The sequence below is a fragment of the Mandrillus leucophaeus genome, unplaced genomic scaffold (assembly GCF_000951045.1).
Source record: "Mandrillus leucophaeus isolate KB7577 unplaced genomic scaffold, Mleu.le_1.0 Scaffold113, whole genome shotgun sequence".
NCBI classification, from domain to species: Eukaryota; Metazoa; Chordata; class Mammalia; order Primates; family Cercopithecidae; genus Mandrillus; species Mandrillus leucophaeus.
The window spans coordinates 2,129,073-2,148,632 of record NW_012099543.1 but is presented as its reverse complement, the minus strand read 5'-3'; the positions used below and the strand labels follow the sequence as shown (position 1 = coordinate 2,148,632).

The 19,560-nt window shown below is 34.3% G+C and overlaps 1 protein-coding gene across 2 annotated transcripts in view; it reads left to right on the top strand.

Moving 5' to 3' along the window:
• The window catches only part of CBLB (Cbl proto-oncogene B, E3 ubiquitin protein ligase), a 213,040-nt gene that overhangs the window by 152,808 nt on the left and 40,672 nt on the right, over positions 1–19,560 (top strand). For both annotated transcript variants that reach the window (XM_011995286.1, XM_011995280.1), the window contains exons 11-12: positions 11,969–12,154; positions 13,669–14,034. In XM_011995286.1, coding sequence (XP_011850676.1) covers positions 11,969–12,154; positions 13,669–14,034 — 552 coding nt within the window. The remainder of the gene's footprint in view (positions 1–11,968; positions 12,155–13,668; positions 14,035–19,560) is intronic.

Sequence of the window (19,560 nt, the reverse complement as noted above, 5' to 3'; positions counted from 1 at the left end):
TTCATTTTTTAATTAACTAGTTAATTCATTTAGAGCTGGAGTCTCACTTTATTGCCCAGGCTGGAGTGCAGTGGCACTATCTTGGTTCACTGCTACCTCTGCCTCCCTGGTTCAAGTGATTCTTCCGTCTCAGCCTCCCGAGTAGCTGGGATTGCAGATGCCTGCCACCACGCCTGGCTAATTTTTGTATTTTTAGTAGAGACAGGGTTTCACCGTGTTGGCCAGCCTGGTCTCGAACTCCTGACCTCAAGTGATCCAGCTGCCTCAGCCTCCCAAAGTGCTGGGATTACAGACATGGGCCACCATGCCTGGCCTTACTCATTTATTTTTACAACATTTTATTCTGTCAGTTAAAAGAGTGACTGCCAGTGATTGTCCAACAGAATGGTTCCATTGTTTCTATCTGCCATTTTGAATACTCATCTTTTTCTTTTATGAGTGGGCCGATGACAATATTGTGAAATTGTTTCTACCTGTCTTAAGCATATTGCATTCTTTAAATGAGTAATGCTTCCATCGTAGCATGGAAATATACTTTGATTGTATATTCCTGTTACCAAGATGATACCCCACAGCTGGAGTTTATAAATAGTAGCATACTAAACATATAGTGTATTTCTATTACTTCTTTTATAGTTAAATGTGTTTAATAATGCTAATGCTTACAGAAGCAATAGAACCTAGAAGTCTATAATACATACCTTTTGATTCCCTCTTTGATAGAAGGTATTTTATGATTCTAACTAGAATATGTTTTCGATTTTGCCTGAGTCTATATCGTTGCCTGAGTTTTCAAGCTGTCAGAGTCCTGGGATAATGAGATCAGATGTGAGCGCTCAGAGAAAGTTCAGGATGTGATGGGTAAGATCACAGCCTTCTCTCTGACTTCAATCAGATCACAGCTAAAAAAGAGGATCTGTTGCTACCCAGAGATTTGCTTCCTTTTGCCAGAGGATTAGAAGGAATCTTAGCAGTTTTTCACAGTATTAATCACCAAATACATAACATTTACATTTGAAATAAATAAAAATTCACATATAAAATTAAAATGTTGACAGACTGAACTAGTGAATGAGCCCAGATTAGTTCTTATGGTTTTAAACATTGTATTTTCTTAAAATAATATTTAAAATCTTAATGAATGGCCATATTAGAATAAAAATGGGTATAACTTTAAGTCAAGGGAGTTATTCTTTTTTATGCATTCTCCTTTGTTGCCTTCTTCAATTAAAATACATCTTGCTAGTTAAAAACTTAACATGTCATCTAAATATTGCTTTTCCTAATAAGTGTGAAGAAAGCCTCTATAAGCAGGCGTCCCCAAGCCCCAGGCCGTGGACCACTACCAGTCTGTGGCTTGTTAGGAACCAGGCTGTGCAGCAGGAGGTGAGCAACAGGCTAGTGAGCAAAGCTTCATCTGTATTCACAGCCACTCCCCATAGCTCACACTACTGCCCGAGCTCTGCCTCCTCTCACATCAGCAGTGGCATTAGATTCTCATAGTAGTATGAACCCTATTTTGAACTGCACATGGGAGGGATCTAGGTTGTGCGCTCCTTAGGAGAATCTGATGCCTGATGATCTGCCACTGTCTCCCATCATTCCTAGGTGGGACTGTCTAGTTGAAGGAAAATAAGCTCAGGGCTCCCACTGATTCTAAATTATGGTGAGGTGTATAATTATTTCATTATATATTACAACGTAATAATAATAGAAATAATGTGCACAATAAATGTAACACTTTTGAATCATCCCCAAACCATCCCCTTCCCCTCCCTTCCACCAGTCACGGAAAAATTGTCTTCTGTGAAACCACTCCCTGGTGCCAAAAAGGTTGGAGACTGCTGCTGCATAGTATTCCTGATCCTAAGGAAAGAGGGGTGGGTACATATCACAGTGTTGTTGCAGCTATTTTTAGGAGGGTGTTGCCTTTTTATGTTGTCTATTTAAATCTGACTCACAGGATTAGTGTCCGTATTGGAGCTGTAAGGACAAAAATTACAACAGAAGTGAAATACAAAAATGAAAATAGACATTGGAAATGTAGAACATGGTTCTCAACTATAGGCAATTTTACCTCTTGAGGGTATTCAGTAATATATGGGGACATTTTTGGTTTTCGCAATGACTAAAGGGTGGCAAATACTGCTGGCATTGAGAACAGGCCAGAGATACTAACCATCCTGCAACGTGGGTGATCCTACCCAAGAAGAATGACTCTGACTATAGTACTGATAGTCTAGTCCTCACCACTCCCTTCTCATAACATTTAGGTAGAGTCATGAGTGACAGTAAGCAATCCAAAGTCACAGATTTGTTGTTTCTCATTTATTTGCATTCTGTTTACTGATTTTCTAAAAGCTCTTCATATGAAATAGTGGTATTTTCTTTATTAGCATGTGATTAACAAAAGAAACAACGGCCTCATCCAAGTGGTGTATGATGTCATAGGATACCTTGAAGACATTTTTACGTATTTCTCAAAAATAACTTGAATACATAGTATATTAGAAGAAGCAACACTTGAACTCTTTTACTCAGTTTTGAGTCCACTGCCTCTGGTAGATTGTCAGCTCCTTGAGGACACAGACTATGCTTTATTCTTCTTTTCATTCTCAGAGCTTTGCATGATGCTTGATACACCGTAGGCCCTTGAGAAGGTTTGGTTTTGTTTTGTTTTGTTTAAATGATCAGTGGTGACACTGTTCTTGTTATATTCTTAAGTAGAGCTACCCTCTTGGAGTCAAACTGCCTGGGCTCATCTTCTAGTTTTCCTACTTAGTATCTATGTACCTTGCTTTATTTAACACCCCTTCCACTCCCCTTCCCTCAAGTACTTGGTCCATAAAACTCTGCCTCTTTAAGATTAAATGAGTTCATATATATAAAAAGACATTAGAACAGTGCTGGCACATGGAAAATGCTAAGTATTAGTTGTTACTAATATTATTTTTTTTAATTTATTTATTATTATTATACTTTAAGTTGTAGGGTACATGTGCATAACGAATATTATTTTTAAAATAGATTAATAGAGATGGGATCTCACTCTAATGCCCAGTGTGGTCTTGAACTCCTGGCCTCTAGTGATCTTTCCACCTCAACCTCCCAAAGTGCCAGGATTACAGGTGTGAGCCATCACACCTGGCCACATTTTTTATACTAGTGTTATTTAAGACTCCTGAAATATTGCTGTGCTTCTACGAGTTCAGTTATCTGTATTTTTGAGTTGTCTATGGAAGTTTTTCTTTTAGATACGATATCATTCCATTAGGAAGAATTAGATGCCAAAATTATGTTGGTTACCAAGCAATTATTTGTATTTCTTTAACATATTAACATCTATATAGTGATAATTTCATTGCATGACCACATTAAAATAATCTACTGTTAAACCATATTTCAAATTTGAAACTCAGAAAATGCAAACTTGTCAACATGTCAGCTGAAACACTATTTTAAGGATTAAATAATCTAGATAAGGTTACATTGTTCTTATTTTCTGTGTAATTAAGTTGAAATGATTAAGTATTATCTAAAGTAGAGTGAAGAACTACAGTAACCAAATAGCAATTGCTTGTTCGAACCAGCTTTAGCTGGCATTTGGAGAGCAATAAGGGTTTCACATGAAACCATTATTTTCAGTGACTGAAATTTATTCCTTTAATTCTCAGAATGTTCTTGTTTCTCAGCCGTTTTTATGGAAATATTTCTGAATTATATGTCACCCTTCCCTGCCTTCTCAAAATTGGTTATGCAGCTGAGTGAACCAAAGGGCATAAGAAGCCACTACAGTCAACACGACACATTTCTAGAAGCTTACATTTTGCTACAAAATTTAAGGGTAGGTTGCATAAAGAGAAGAGAACCATAAATTTAAATTAAAATCACACATATATTTGGATCAGGATGTAAAATTTGTATAAATATTTAAAGTAAAATATAAAACTTTAAAGAAATTTCAAGGTTATGGAGGCTGATCATAGGCCAGGAGATCAAGTCCCTCTTATAAGAAGGTATTTCAAGGAGAAGCAGTATCATCACTTGTGTTAACAGTGGTCAGTGTTTCGGTAGAACAGTGCCCTTGAGGTTATCCCAAGTGTGAGACTGCACTACTTTAAAGGAGACCTGTCGGCAGCTTTGTTGACCACTTCCCTGCCCGACCTCAGAGAAATCGGCTCTTATTCCAATTGGCATTTCTTACTTAGTATATAGGTTTCTGTTTTCCTCCACTTCTTTACTGCTTCTAATTTGAAAATTTCCAGAACTTACTAGTAGAACACAGACAGTAATTCGGCCTTTGAGTTAGCTTCATTTTACACACAAATCAAACGTCCATATTCTTAGGAAGGTAGCAGGGTGCCTACATTCTGTTTCTGTAGGAAGAAGTAGGAAAAAAAAATGTTCCTCCTACTTCAGAGGACTTTCCTGTTTCATTCTGGGTTTCTCCCCAAATTCTTATAGGTTGAGACTTCTAGAAGTATGACTGTGGGTAAGCAGGAAATGATTGTTGCTCTAGCACAATATTCTTCATATAGGCTTTTGTTTATTATCTGTGGAGGTACTCCAAAATAGATAACAAAAGTCATTTACTTAAGCTATAATTACATATGAATATGTGAGTGTGTGTGTAAGCATTTTTGTAGCATATACCCTCTCTGAATAATATTCTGTGTAGGCTACTATTTTAAATGCTCGTGATTTTTGTTTTGTTCACAAAATAAAGGGAAAAAAAGAAGAGAACAGTAGCAAGTAAAATATACTTAGAATATTTTATCATGTGATAAATGTTTTATCAATGTCCTTCATTAATTTTCACTCATTTATAGAAAAACACTGACTCTCTGAGTCCTTCTCATCATCCTTATTATAATACATGTATATACCTTGTTCAGATATGGAAATGCATTAAGTAAAAATCTTGTTAAAAGCATTATAAAATTGACTTTGATTATCTCTGGGACTGTCAGAACTCTCATCCTATTAGTAATTGGAGAGGTTTTATCTTGTCCTGTTTTTATAATAAGCCTGACTGTGCTTGAAGTTTCTTACCAAATGTTTTGCCGTTTCCATAATAATGGATCTTATTAACGTTTTTATAAAATGGCTCTTTAAAGATGTGGATAAAATGAACAGTGACTAAAATAGAATGAGTCCCCGATTATTATTGGTAATTACTGAACATAATGAGATGGGCTTTTGACTACTTTACTTCTTGAGCTTTTTCTGTCAGGATTTTCTGTTAAAGATTGAAAATGTGGATTTCTCTGTTCCTCGTGGATCCTAAAAAAGGATTCTGTGCATTTTGTCAGAAAAATAAATAATAGTATTTATTAATTTCCAAAGGCAAAGGGTGAGTATGTAGACATAAAAGAATCCAATGTGGTCTTTAAATTTCTAGAACACCAGTATTCTAGTTTGTAAAAGATATTCTCAATGTTACCAGGACTAGAGAACTTAAGAGAAATTGTTAACTAGACAAATACACTGGTGTGATGATAATACAGGAAGGAATCAAGGCTGGCTCAGCCTTTGAATTTGGTAAGAAGCTGAAACAGATAATTTATCATAAAGTTTTAGAAACAAGTTAATACTAGAAAAATGTGGGAATCACCTAAAATCAAGATGAAGGAATGAAATGATACTACTCAGTGTCTTGTAACTTGAAAGGATGTTTCTGTCTTTCCCAACTTTTGCAGTTACCGCTACATAAAGATTTTTGATATTGTGAATAAATTCTGTACCATTAATTCTGTGTTCACATTCTACTTTCTATGCTTTATGACTTAATTTTTCCATACTTATATTTATTTGACTTAAGAGTAGAGAGATGAACATGAAGGAGTAACAAAGAAAGGAGCTCATTTAAGCAGTGCCCAAAAGGACATGATACTTTAGTCATTCATTAACACATGAAAACTAGAAGAGCACAGGTGAAATCTCTACCATGAAAAAGTCAGAAAAATTAAACTGCAGAAAAAATAGTGACAGCAATTATAAAAGAAAGAGGTTCATTATCCTAATATATAAAGAGCACATTCATATCAACAAACAGGAAATTAGTGGATATGGGGACCAAAAAAAAAAAAAAAAGCAGCAGCTAGTGACCCAAAGAAGAAATATACATGTCCAACAAACATTGCATTTCTTTCAAATTATTTGTCAAGGAAGAAAGGGCAAATTTAAACATTGGTATGACCCATTAAACTGACAATCAAACGTCAGAGCAAACAAAAATATTCTTTGTGTTTGAGTTTTGTGTAATGGTAATTATCACACATGGCTGGTGAGAGAATAAATTGGTTTTACCATCTGGACAGCAAAAGTGTCTTAAGAATGTTCATACATTTGACACAGTTACATGTCTAGAATCTTGTGCTCAAAAAAATTCTATGATTCTTTCCTTAAAAACTAGCACATATATGGTTAAAGATTTCTTTATGATACTACTTTATAATAAAGAAAACTTGAAAACAGGATAAGTGTTCATTGCACAGGAATGGTTTTGTAAATGCTGGTACATCCATATATACATACTTTAAAATTATATTCATGAAGAATGTTTAACGTCAGTTAATTTTTTTCTGTATAATGCTAACAAACATTGAGTAGATTTAACATTGTGTATGTGATTAGGAACCATCACCAATGGCTATATGTAGGTGTTCTTTAAAATATCTTTATATTTCCTTATAATTCCAAAATTTCCTGCAGTGAAATTATGTTCTTTATAATGAAGAGAGAAAAAGTGAAATAAACAGCAAATTGAAAAGATACAAGGACAGGACTGCCAAAACCAGTAAAACGTGTTTTTTATGGCAAACAGTTTGACAACATGCATACCCCTAAACTTATAAGCCTAATCTGATTCTTAAACTACTTTTCTCGTTATCATTTGTTGTTTTTTTGTTTAAGACCCTTTCTAGGTTAAGAAGAAAGAACCTAATCATGTTAAATTAAATTCTAAGTTTGTTTTTTTAAAGGTCAGTGCTAATAATAGCAAATAGTCCAAGAGGCATTTCTATTTGACTTTTGAATGCATATTTACTTAATTTAATTATTTGGTTAGATATTTGATTTTGTTACTATTGCATTGTTTAGAGTTGATAGTGGGAGGAATTGTCTGGGACAAAATAAGAAACAACACGGATGGGCATTTTGTTTAAAAATAACTTTAATGGAATTACCTTTTGGCAGTGTAGATGGGCAAGCTTTGACTAGAAATTTAGAGATAATAGTTTACATTCTGTCCCTTTTACATCAAAATAATCCATTTTCCTAATCATTTCATCTAAATAAAAATTAAATATTTTACATCAGCATTTATTTTATGTGTTTATAAATGTTTTACATCAGCATTTATTTTATAATGCATTATTTAATTTTATTAACCCATAATGTTCCTGTCAAATGGATTAATTTTATTCTTTAATCTACAGATAACAATACCAATAGGTGGTGACATTTTCAAGACTGCATAGCATCTTTATGGTATAACTGAAATTTAAATATAAGAAATTTGAATATAGGAAATTTAAATATAGGAGATCCGTGGTTTGAAATCAGGTTATACATTTGGTTATACATTTATTTATATGATTACTCAAATGAAAAAAAAAATGTTCTTTATAACCAGTTGGCATTAGAGCTTAGTTAGATAGCCATACTTGAAATTTACATTTTCTAATCAAGATTATCCATATGAACAAAATATTAACTGTTATTCAGAATTTAAATGAATCCTTTCCTACTTTTCTACCCAAGATGTTTTATACTTATGTGTTTGGTCTGCATTTTTATACACAATGGAAGTAGTAGTGATTAAGAGGAATACTGGACAAATCAGTAAGTGATAATTAGCACAGTTCACAATCTTAGGATTTAAACCTGAGCCAGGGGATTGGTTCTGTGTTTGTTTGTTGTTATTGTTTTACTCCAACAGCTCTCTTTGTCACCTATCATATGTAGAGAAAGATAAATAGCCTGGGTAAACTGAACTGGGGATTAGAACTGTGGAAGAAGGCCCAGAAAAGGGTGGAGGAAATGGCTGATAAGGAGTCAATTTAGGGGATGATATGAACTGGTAGACTAAAGATGAAGTCCCACATTCAGGTCCCAGCTATAGAGGCATTTGAATTAGCTGGTGATTACCTGTACAGGGGAAAAGCCTGTTACTCTAGAATTTAGTCTTTTAAAATGCAAAAATAAAAATTAAAAATGCAGATATTACATAAAGACAGCATTGTCTTTTAAAGGAGAAATAATTTCAGTCTACATTGAATTGATCTACTTTATTTTTTTATTTTCAGAAGGATAAAAAAGAGCAGACTTTTTATTCTTTAAAGCAAGCTGATAAATTTTGATGTCCTGAATTTTTAATATCTCATCCAAAAAATTAATTATGGACTGGATTGTGCAACGTTGTGCTAGATTTCCTTTTTTCCTTAGACTTTCAAATAGGAAGGCAAGAAAAATACAATTTGTCATGACTCAAATAAATTAAAAATGACCTTCTATGTGAACAATATCTACTAAAAATGTTTACAAATCTTCGTAGTGTTTGAATTTTACCAGCAATGAAAGTTAATGCAAAGCTTCAGCATGCTAATTGCGTAATTGTTTTTAAAAATAGTAAAAGGTTCAGCAAAGAATAATGCATTACTATCAAAAGAGCATTGTTAAATTATGTACTCTTAGGTGAGAATTTTACTGTAATTTAGGAGAACTCAGGAAAATGAGGTTTGGTGAGTTTAGTACATATAATCAATAAAGGTGAAAGATATTTTGGTCCTTTACATACTCTCCATAAAATCTTTCTAACTAAGCCAACTTACAGATACTGTATTGCTTCAAAATGAATTAATTCTTCAAAAGGACAGTACATAATAACTTTCAGAACACAGTATGAATTGCACTAAGCAAGGTGTGCTTCCAGTTACATTCACAAAGCTTCAGATAGTCTGCTCATCTGAAAGTATCTAAAATTTCAAGGTTATTACTTTGCCACACACATTGGTTTGGATGTCTGTTCTGAGGATTTTCATTATACTCTTTCAGTATCTAACAGGCTCTTCAACACATTTCAAATCAAGTTTACCCCATTATTTAAACATGCTAGAAGTTTAGTAACTGCTTAAATATTAGTAATTAATCTACTCTAGGGTGAAAGTCACGTTCTAATACTGATGATGGGCTGTTAGCTCTATCACAATTCTGTGTCCTGTTACAGTAAATGAGAGAAGTGGGAAAATATTTGCAGAAGAAAAGTGCTTGGAGGAGCACAGGTCTCATTCAGCAGTCTTTGTAGTGTGTGCATCTAGCCCTGAAAAGTGTCTTTGCAACTAACTAAAGAACTATGCATTCTTTCTATATATATAAAAATATATTATTTGGGCTAGAAACAGTGTTGATAGCTCTGCTTCTTGATTCTTCTTTGTAAAGGATAGTAGCCATATCAACAAAGCATTTTTCTCAGGTAACAGCTTTTCTAGTTCTCAGAGAATATAATTTATCCTAATAGGAATGTTGGAGAATTAGTTGTCCTGTGACAATTGCTGATCTACAGTGTCAAGATTCTGTGATGCAGATAGCTTTATATGAGGAATTTTTTCTGATCTATGATGACTTTGGGATTAGTTTTGCTCCAGAAGGTTCAAATTTATGGAACATGTGAGGCCTGTGACTTTCTGGGTAGAACTGTTCTTTAGTTAAGAATCACTGACTATACTAAAGTCAGTTTGTGACTATAGAGATTCTTTATTTTCTCCTTCAGTGACAATTGAATTTTTTCGACTTACCATAACCAAGCTAAAAGGTATGAAAAAGAATCACTAATTTTTTAAAAAGAAATGTTTCTTAAAATTGTAATGTAAAATTATGTTGAATTTTGTTGAATGATTATGTTATTCGGCACCAACAGAGACAAAGACTTTGCAGTTTAGTAATGTCATGACAATATTCAGGCATATCGGAGGTATGGTCTTCTGTTTAGCTACCCAGATTTATTTATTTTATTGTTTTTTTAGAGACAGGGTCTTGCTCTGTTGCCCAGGCTGGAGTGCAGCGGTATGATATAGCTTACTGTAAAGTCAAACTCCTGGGCTCAAGGAATCCTCCTGCCTCAACCTCTTGAGTAGTGGGACTGGAGGCGTGTACCACCAGACCCTTCTAATTTAAAAAAATAAAAGATTAGTAAAGAGGAGGTCTTACTGTGTTGCCCAGGCTATTGCCTTGGCCTCCCAAAGTGCTGGTATTACAGGCATCAGCCACCAGGGCTGGCCTCAGATTTATTTTTAAAAAGTCTTTACAAAGGATGCATAAATTTCCAACTATATAAATGTGGGCTGTGCAGTGACTTCCTTGCAAATCGTATACTATGGGAAGGAGGAGAAAAAAGAAAGAAACTTAACAGTGAAGAAGTCTGATAAACAATACCACAGTCAGGTAATTAAGGTCAACAACAGCAGTGATGAATCATGTTGATAGCATGGATCCTTGATACGATGTGGTCAGAATAACACTTTACTTCCGTGGTCCTACTCCTCAAAACTTTTAACCCCAGGCTAATTATTTTTAAAAATTAGACAAATCCCAGTAAAGGAACATTCTGTATAATCTCTAACCAGTACTCTACAAAACTGGCAAAGTCATCCAAAACAATGGATGTCTGAGAAGCTGTCAGAGCCAAAAGGAGAGTAGGGAGACGTAATAATAAAAACTAAGATAGTGTCCTGCATGAGATCCTGGAGAAGAAAAAGGACATTGGGTATAAACTAAGAAAATCTGAATAAAGTATGGATTTTAGTTAATTAACAAAAGCCTTATACAGTGTAACAGTGTGAATGTGAACACAAATCTATTATCTCAGTTAAAGACAGACTAAATGATAAAGCTGCTGAGTTCATATTAAATTGTCAAGTGATGACATCAGCAATTCGTACAAAGGTAAGTAACGTTAGTAGGAAAATGGCTTACAAATAAGTTTAAAACTCTATAAATACTAACATTCAGAAACAGAACAATATCAAAGCATGATAGATAGTGTTGTAAAAAGTAAGCCTAAATCTTGAAAGAGCTAGTAACTTAGACTTGAAAAGGAAACTGCCCAGTATTTTAGAACAGAATATTGTTTATCCTGTTAAGGCTACTTGATTAACTATATGGCTTTTAGAACAAATAGAAATCAGGTTATGCTGCATTAAAACACATAGAGACACACACATACACACAAACACATGCAATAGGAAGCGTTACATACGAATTGAAATACTTACTGACTTTTTGATGCTACTTTATCTACCAGACAGTATGGAAAACTTGTAGTAACAGAAACTTAATCAGTTTTTGCCAGAAGTACAGACAGACTTTCCTAGATATAGTTCATTGTGTTTCAAGAAAAATGTTTAACTTGAGAATCTTTTATATGTATAGTATTAAGGAAAAAAAAATGGGCTTAAACCTGTTTATTTTAAACAAACAATTTTTTTTTAAACCCCACCTGATTTCATTGGTTTGCAGGAAAATAGACTATGTACAAGATGCATGTTTGGAACAAAGCAATAGCTAACTATTAGAATGTACAAAGGACGAGCAAAAAAATTTATAATATAGAGATCCAAGAGCAATGTGCATTATTGTATTATGTGTTTCTGGCTTCCTCAGAAAATATAGATGGGTTTCTTGAAGAATATCTGCATTTGATTGTCTTTATATTATACTTTTGCTGTTCTTTTTTCTTAGCCCCTTTCTGCAATATGTAAGAAAAACTTATCAATCTGTTCTTTTTGTAATACTGCCCTTGAGGGACAATGTGAACTATTTGCTTCTGTTAATCAGGGTAAACTAAGGGAATTCATTTTAACAAATGTATGGTGCCAGAAACCTTCTTCCAACCAAATGTGTTCTTTAAGAACAGAGAACACTCTGCACAGCTAATAAACAGCGGCATCTTTCTCGTTTTCTATTCTAGTGCACTGACAGGCAGAACTCACCAGTCACATCACCAGGATCCTCTCCCCTTGCCCAGAGAAGAAAGCCACAGCCTGACCCACTCCAGATCCCACATCTAAGCCTGCCACCAGTGCCTCCTCGCCTGGATCTAATTCAGAAAGGCATAGTTAGATCTCCCTGTGGCAGCCCAACGGGTTCACCAAAGGTAGATCAATTTTATTAGAAACACAGATAAAATTTTGTAAGACAATTATTGATTGCTCAGATTCTTCTAAATTCCATTACTCATATTTTTTGTGCTTTTAATTGTGAACAAGTTTGATGAGTTTCTCATTTAGTTTATGGTGAGCACATGTTCGTGTTTCTTGTTTTATTACTATAAAAGTTACACGTAATTTTTGCAGAGAGAGCATATGTCTGTTGCCCCATGATTTACCAAAATAAGTAGCAGAGTAAGTATGGTTATTTTGTAAAATAGATTTAAAAAGTCATTATATGCATTGAAATAATTTGCATGCTGTTATCAAATGATATTCTGCACTCATTTTTATAGTGCCATGACAAGAAAAATGTGATGGGAGTATATTTGCATAAGGGCTTAAGGTGTGACAAATTATCACCCTTGTTTCAAGGTGACGTAGAAGTGAGAATTATATGTAGTTTTTAAACCTCGGGAAATTAATTACAATGAATTGCAATATTTGCAAAGTAATTATATTACTGTTTAATATTAAAGACATAATTCTTACTCTACAGTTAAGCCTACAATTTATTTTATTGTGTGGATTTTTTCTTCAAATTTGATAAGTATAAAATTTTAAAAATTAATTTTATTTGGTAACATGCTCTGTTCTCTAAAATTTGTTGGAAGCACAATATATTTAGTAGTGTTTGATTTTCCTGTATTACCAGTTAACTTGGTTTTAAGATCACACACTATTAGAATATCATTTAGAATTATGTAAACACAACAGATTCCTTTTTTCTCTGCTACTTTCTAACATTAAAATTACAAATCCATCATCAGATTAACCATGGAAATAAAAGTCAAAAGCTATGAAAAGCATACACATTCAATTCATTGATCTATACCTTTATATTTCTATGTAAGAATCAGCCTGATCTTTTAAAATACTGTAGGAATTCATAAAATTGAAGTAATTTGATATGTAGTGCTGCTGTTATTTGTGATCTTTTACTATTCTGGTAATAACTGATAAAGAAGCAGAGCACATTTGCCCCCATACCAGTTATGCTGTATCACACTGATGAAAACAAAAATAAAGAAAAAGCTTTTAATCTTCTAAAAATATTACAAATACTACAAATCAAGTTGCTCTTCAAAAAAAACTGGAACAGTGACAGCTTTTCTCGTCTCACCTAAATCATAGAAATGTGCAAATAAATTATTGACATTTTATGTCAAAGTCATCATATGATTTTGATCTACTTGTTTCTGTATCATTTCTATAACTTAACATTTGGATTTATGTACTCATTTCTGTTTTTTTTAAAATCCTAATGAAATGTATTTATGAGTTTTTTATTCTCATTTAAATTTCATTAACTGGTAATAAAAGAAACTTATTAAAAGATGGCACAGCAATCTAGTAAAACTCCTTGTTTGCTTAGAAAATTAAAGTAATAATACATGTTTGAAAGTTATTTCAATGCATGGTACAACTTTTAGTTTGTTTTCTCTCTCTTCTGTTTCTTTAGTCTTCTCCTTGCATGGTGAGAAAACAAGATAAACCACTCCCAGCACCACCTCCTCCCTTAAGAGATCCTCCTCCACCGCCACCTGAAAGACCTCCCCCAATCCCACCAGACAATAGACTGAGTAGACACATCCATCATGTGGAAAGCGTGCCTTCCAGAGACCCACCAATGCCTCTTGAAGCATGGTGCCCTCGGGATGTGTTTGGGACTAATCAGCTTGTGGGATGTCGACTCCTAGGAGAAGGCTCTCCAAAACCTGGAATCACAGCGAGTTCAAATGTGAATGGAAGGCACAGTAGAGTGGGCTCTGACCCAGTGCTTATGCGGAAACACAGACGCCATGATTTGCCTTTAGAAGGAGCTAAGGTAAGAAATACGCAAAGCAGAAGCTAGAGAATCTGCTTATAAATGCTTCTGATGGTCAGTAGCATAAAAGGTTGGGAAGTATTTTTTTTTTTTTTGCCTAGCATGGCACCTCCCTGCAAGTCTTTAATTATCCCCAAGTTATAAATAATCAGAAGCTCATTAAAATTTGAACTTAAGAGAAGTCAGGAGGTTCTAAGTAATGATTTAATTTTAATGTGAAGACACTAGACAATTTGCCAGAGATTTATTTCACCTTCCCTTATTTCATTTGCCAAAAATTTCTTCTATTAACAACTTAGTGGTGGTATAATCAGCACTGCATTTTTTTTTTTTTTTTTTGAGACGAAGCCTCACTCTTGTCCCCCAGACTGGAGTGCAATGGTGTGATCTCGGCTCAGTGCAACCTCTGTCTCCCTGGTTCAAGCGATTCTCCTGCCTCAGCCTCCCGAGTAGCTGGGATTGCAGGCATCTGCCACCACACCTGGCTAATTTTTGTATTTTTAGTAGAGATGGGGTTTCACCATGTTGGCCAGACTGGTCTTGAACTCTTGAGCTCAGGTGATCCTCCCGCCTCAGCCTCCCAAAAGTGCTGGGATTACAGTTGTGAGCCACTGCGCCTGGTCAGCACTGTATTTTTAACAAACTGTTTTAGTTCCATCCAATTTTTACAAGTCGTGTTACTGTACATGTCATAAATCCGTTGCTGGAGTTAGTTATTGTTGCCTGGGACAGTACACATTAGGCAGCCAGGTAAAATGAACTTCCTATATACTCAAAAACACTAAACCAAGTTCACTCTTAAAAATCAAGTTCTTTTCCCCTAAAACTGAGAGATTCTCACCCTTGTTGACTTCTCACTTGAAGGATGTTACCACTATCATTTATATGTCCAGGAAGGAGTTTATGTGTGCAGGAAACTGAAGAGACAGCGGCAGAAATCATTTACTTTAGAATTCTTGGTATTCTTGGTAGTTCCTTGGCAGAGGTATACTGTAATAATTTCTGGTATTTGGTTCCAGGATGCTTTTGACTCTGAGATTAGATCCTTGCCATCTTCCCTTTACTGATGGAGGCCTTGGCTCTTCTGAAGACTGTAATATTAAAGTGATCTCATCTCTGTAGACCTTAAATTGATATTTTGCAGAAGTAGTCTAGTCCTTCAAAATAATGGTTAAAGTTGGTAAGTTCATCTTATAACATATTCAGGATACAAGGAAGAAGCGTGACTTGCACTCAGCTCCTCTGTGTGTGGAGGTACAGTGATAATGAACACTTCGTATGACAATATTTAACCTCAGTGATGTGGGGTAGCCAGGAAAGGAAGAATCACAACTCAGTAGCACTGCATTCAGAACAAAGGCAAGGATTTGCTGGTGACTCAACTTGGTACCTTCAGTCTCATCTATTATAGATATGAGGATCTCTAAAAGTTTCCTCAGGGTCATCTAAATATAATGTAAATGTAAGAGAACATACTAATAAAATCAATTTTATAATGATCTCTGTCAGTGGGGAGCTCATCCTCAAAAGAGTTTTTCCACAACCTAGAATGCTGATTGGAAGGACCTGCCATTCATTTTCAAAAATTTTCAGTGTTGTTTTTTTTTTTCCCCCTTTAGCCTTAACTTTTTATTCATATGTGATCACACTTATCTTGGGAAGAGTGTTAGAAGAAGTTGTAATTACCTAGTTATATCTCAGAAGCGTGTTATAATTTATTTTCTAAATGGACTTCAAAAATACTTGAAATATAATAGTTGTCACAGCCATTTCATTGAAGATATCTTGTTTCAGGGTTCTTTTGGATAACGTGTTCTGGTTTTAATGCTGTTATAAATTTACCCTCCTAAGCTCTAGAAAGCTGGCTGATAATTTTTTTTAAAAATGTTACAGTTGCAAAAATTGGGGTGACAGTTTCTTAGGTTATTGGTATGAGATACTGTATTTTATTAACTTTAGGTATGAAATATTAATTGTGAGTTCAGTTATAAGAACATTTCTTTAAATATTTCTCTGTGAACTTTCATGTTGTGATCATTGATGCAGATTAGTATAACAGAGAAGACTGACTGAAAATTTTATCTCTTATTGAAAACTAAACTTTACTGCTTAGTTCTCTCTAAATAATTTTCATTAAGATTCCCTAAGGTCTAATCTCATATATTGTGTGTCTTTATATTGCAATGCTAATATCCTCGAGTTAATCTCATGTTACTCTTAGATTTGGTGTTTCAACCAAAATTAGACTTCTAAGATTTCTAATTTCAACCTAATTGTTTAACTTCTGGAGTGAACTGTAAAGAAGAACTTGATTCATTGAATGCCACAAAACTATAAAACAGACCATGTCTCCTCTTTTATTACCATTATAAAGGAAAAATGGTTTCACTTCATTAGATCATAGGGCTTACCAGAACTTACATAAAGTAGAAAAGGCCTAATTCCTCTCTCATTTCATTCTTGGGAGACTTAAGAGGTTGGCTTCAACTAGCAACTGACATAATCACTTAGGATCCTGTAATTCTCAGTTTCTGTGATCCTGGGTTGGAGTTTGTTACCAGGCTCTGAAATCAGGCCTGGATTTCACTTTCTGCTCTAGAATGTACTGGCTTTGTGTATATGGCAACTTACTTCATCTTTGTCTCCAACCTCACTTATTTTCCTTATAAATAAAGTGGAACTTTATTTTATTCCTTTATATAAAATGGAATAATAATAATACCTGGTATCTAGGATAATAGTTAGCTTCCAACTATCTGAATTTCTATACCTCTTGGTTCAGGAATAAAAACAAAAATAACAGCTGGACATAGAGTGTCAAAATAAGTTGTAATACTTGGCATTTTTATTCAAAATAGTTGTCTGTTTTATAAACCAAAACATCTTTGTTTCACTCCTTTTTTCTTTTATTTAGCATAGTTCCTAATAATGTTTGGTAGGCACTCAATAACCAAGTTATAACTTGGTTAAGCTTATAATATAATACTTACTTGGTGCTAGTAATCTAACGCTAAAGCCAGTGGTAGAGAAAAAGGAGTATATGTGCTTGGGTTTGAGTGTAGGCAGCTGTAGGCCAGGAGAGAAAAGGTGGAGGAAGAATATGGCCATGATACGCAAGGAGTTACAAATGGACAGGTTTTTGTGTATCTTGCATAGTTTTCATGTTTAAAGTAGATTTTTTTCCTCTGCAGAAGAGTAGTCATTTTAAATATGTAGATCATATACAATAAGAAAAAGAGAGCGAGTGAAGAGAAAGGGGAGATATTTTTATTTTATAAAAGGACTAAGATTTTTAATGAAAATAGTAGATATTAACAACATATTTTCACCCTTCATACCTAATAGTGCCATTTTGTTTTGTCTTACTTTATCATTGGGATAAAGAGTGTGGAGATTTAGATATTTGGAGGCTGTTTTATTGTTCACATAATTCATCAGGCCCCCTAATGTAAGCAAATACGCTTTTTTTTTTTTTTTTTTTTAATCAAATCATAAAAACTGCCGCTTAGGTTTAGTAGTTTTCATTAGAGGCAAAGCTTCAAATTTAATAGCATCTTCCCATTTTAGAGATAAGAAAATGTAGATAAGTACTAAAAATGGAAGTGAAAACTAATTATTACATGTGGAACACACAGGAATTTATAAAAGTCAATACCCTGTCGATGGACGAGGACTCGCTTCCCTTCATTACTCGTCCTGTCAGTATGTCAGTTCTCATCATCCAATAGAACCATTTGCCTTTTCTGTTTGCGTTGTAACTAAAACAATGAATGGTAGGGGAAATGGGAATAAATTAAGCTCTAATTACTCCATTTGGTAATTGTAGAGAGCTCTGAGGAAAAAAATTCTTCTAGCTCATAGTTAAAATGAAGTGTAAGAATTTTTTGTGACATTCATTTACTCCCTTTACTCTTCCCCTCGTGCCTGGCATAATCAAAAGCTAGTCAAGGTAGTACTTTTTAAATGTGGATCTACAGGCTAAGAGTTATTAAGTTTATTTATCTGACTTTATTGGTAAGAGATTTCTGTCCTATAGCATTGTTTCCATTCTCTGAAAGTCTTAGATTTTAGTCACCTTATAAAGCTGTTCCTTAATAGACATCTTGTTGGCTAGATATTTACTGTCGTTGGTGGTTTGTTTTAATTATCTGAGGAAAATAGTTCTACCAAAGTATATTAAAATATGACTAGAAACTTGAAATGTATCTACTTATTTCTAGATATCAACATTGTACCCAACTGTCATTATTTGTTCTCTTGAGGCAGTAAGAATACTGCTGTTTCTTTTGTGATAAAACTATCTTTAACTGGTCATGTTACTTACAGTGACATTGTTCTAAAGATGACCTTGGTATGATAATTTTTTGAAGACGTTGTAAGATAAATACATCAAATGATTTCCCTTTTTGCAGTTGTGGCTTGTTGTACTTTTGGTGGAGAGGCAGATGTTTATATTAATGACCTTAAAGTTATCTATAAATTTCGAGGACTGTCTTTCAGAAAATCAGTCCTCTGTGTGTACTGGTTTCATGTCCAGTCTGATGCTGAAGGACAAAATACAGGGGTACTTTTGAGGTAGCATGTGTAGGGATTGACATGCATGGGGGTTGACATGTGTAGGATCGGGAAAAGGCTTGTGTTTAGTAAGATTTTTTAAAAATGTTTTTCTTAATTGTGCGAAGATTTTCACAAAATTGTTTTCTGTGTATCTCAAGGGTCCCAAATGTTTTAATCTTCAGTTTTTAAACAATATCTGAATCACAAGAAAACATTTTACACTTTAGGATTAGATGATACCTTGAGGCATTTAGAGAAATATTAATCTAAGATAACCTAGATTTCTAATAAATTATACAAGCCAGTTTATACTTCCTTCACAAGTCTACACTTCGGCTATTGTTTTCTTATTTCTTCAACCTCATTACCTAATTCAGCTATATGAGTACCTAGCATGTTCAAGACACTCTGGGGAATACAAAGAGGAATAAAGCACAGAAAAGCTAGTCAGGATGAGACAGGCATGTGATTAAGAGGTAAGGCATATGAGAAGCATCTAGAAAATGTGTGGGATCCCCAAGAAGAAAAAAAATTCCAAGATGCAGGACTGAAAAAGTAATAAAGAAAGCTTCATGCAAGAGGGTCACTGGCTATAGATATTAAAAGACTGGCAGCTGTTGTTTTTGTAGTTATTACAGAAAGGAACAGCATGGAGGTGGGAGAGTATGTTTAGTGATAATACAGTCAGTTTTGGATGGCCTATAGCATAAAAAGAGTGGGCAGGTGAGGTAAGACCATGGCAAGGTAAGTTGAAACCAATTATGAAGTGTCTTGAATTCTACATTAAGTAATCATAATTTGGTAGGCAGGAAAGAACATTTAAAGTTTTCTTTTCTGGCAGAGGAATACTACGATTAGAATTGTGAATTTAGAAGATTTAAATTGGTAGCATTTCCAGTGCAATTGTGATAGATTTGGGACAGTGAGCTAAGAATGCAGAGGATGAAAAGATGTTTCTTAGTTGAGGAT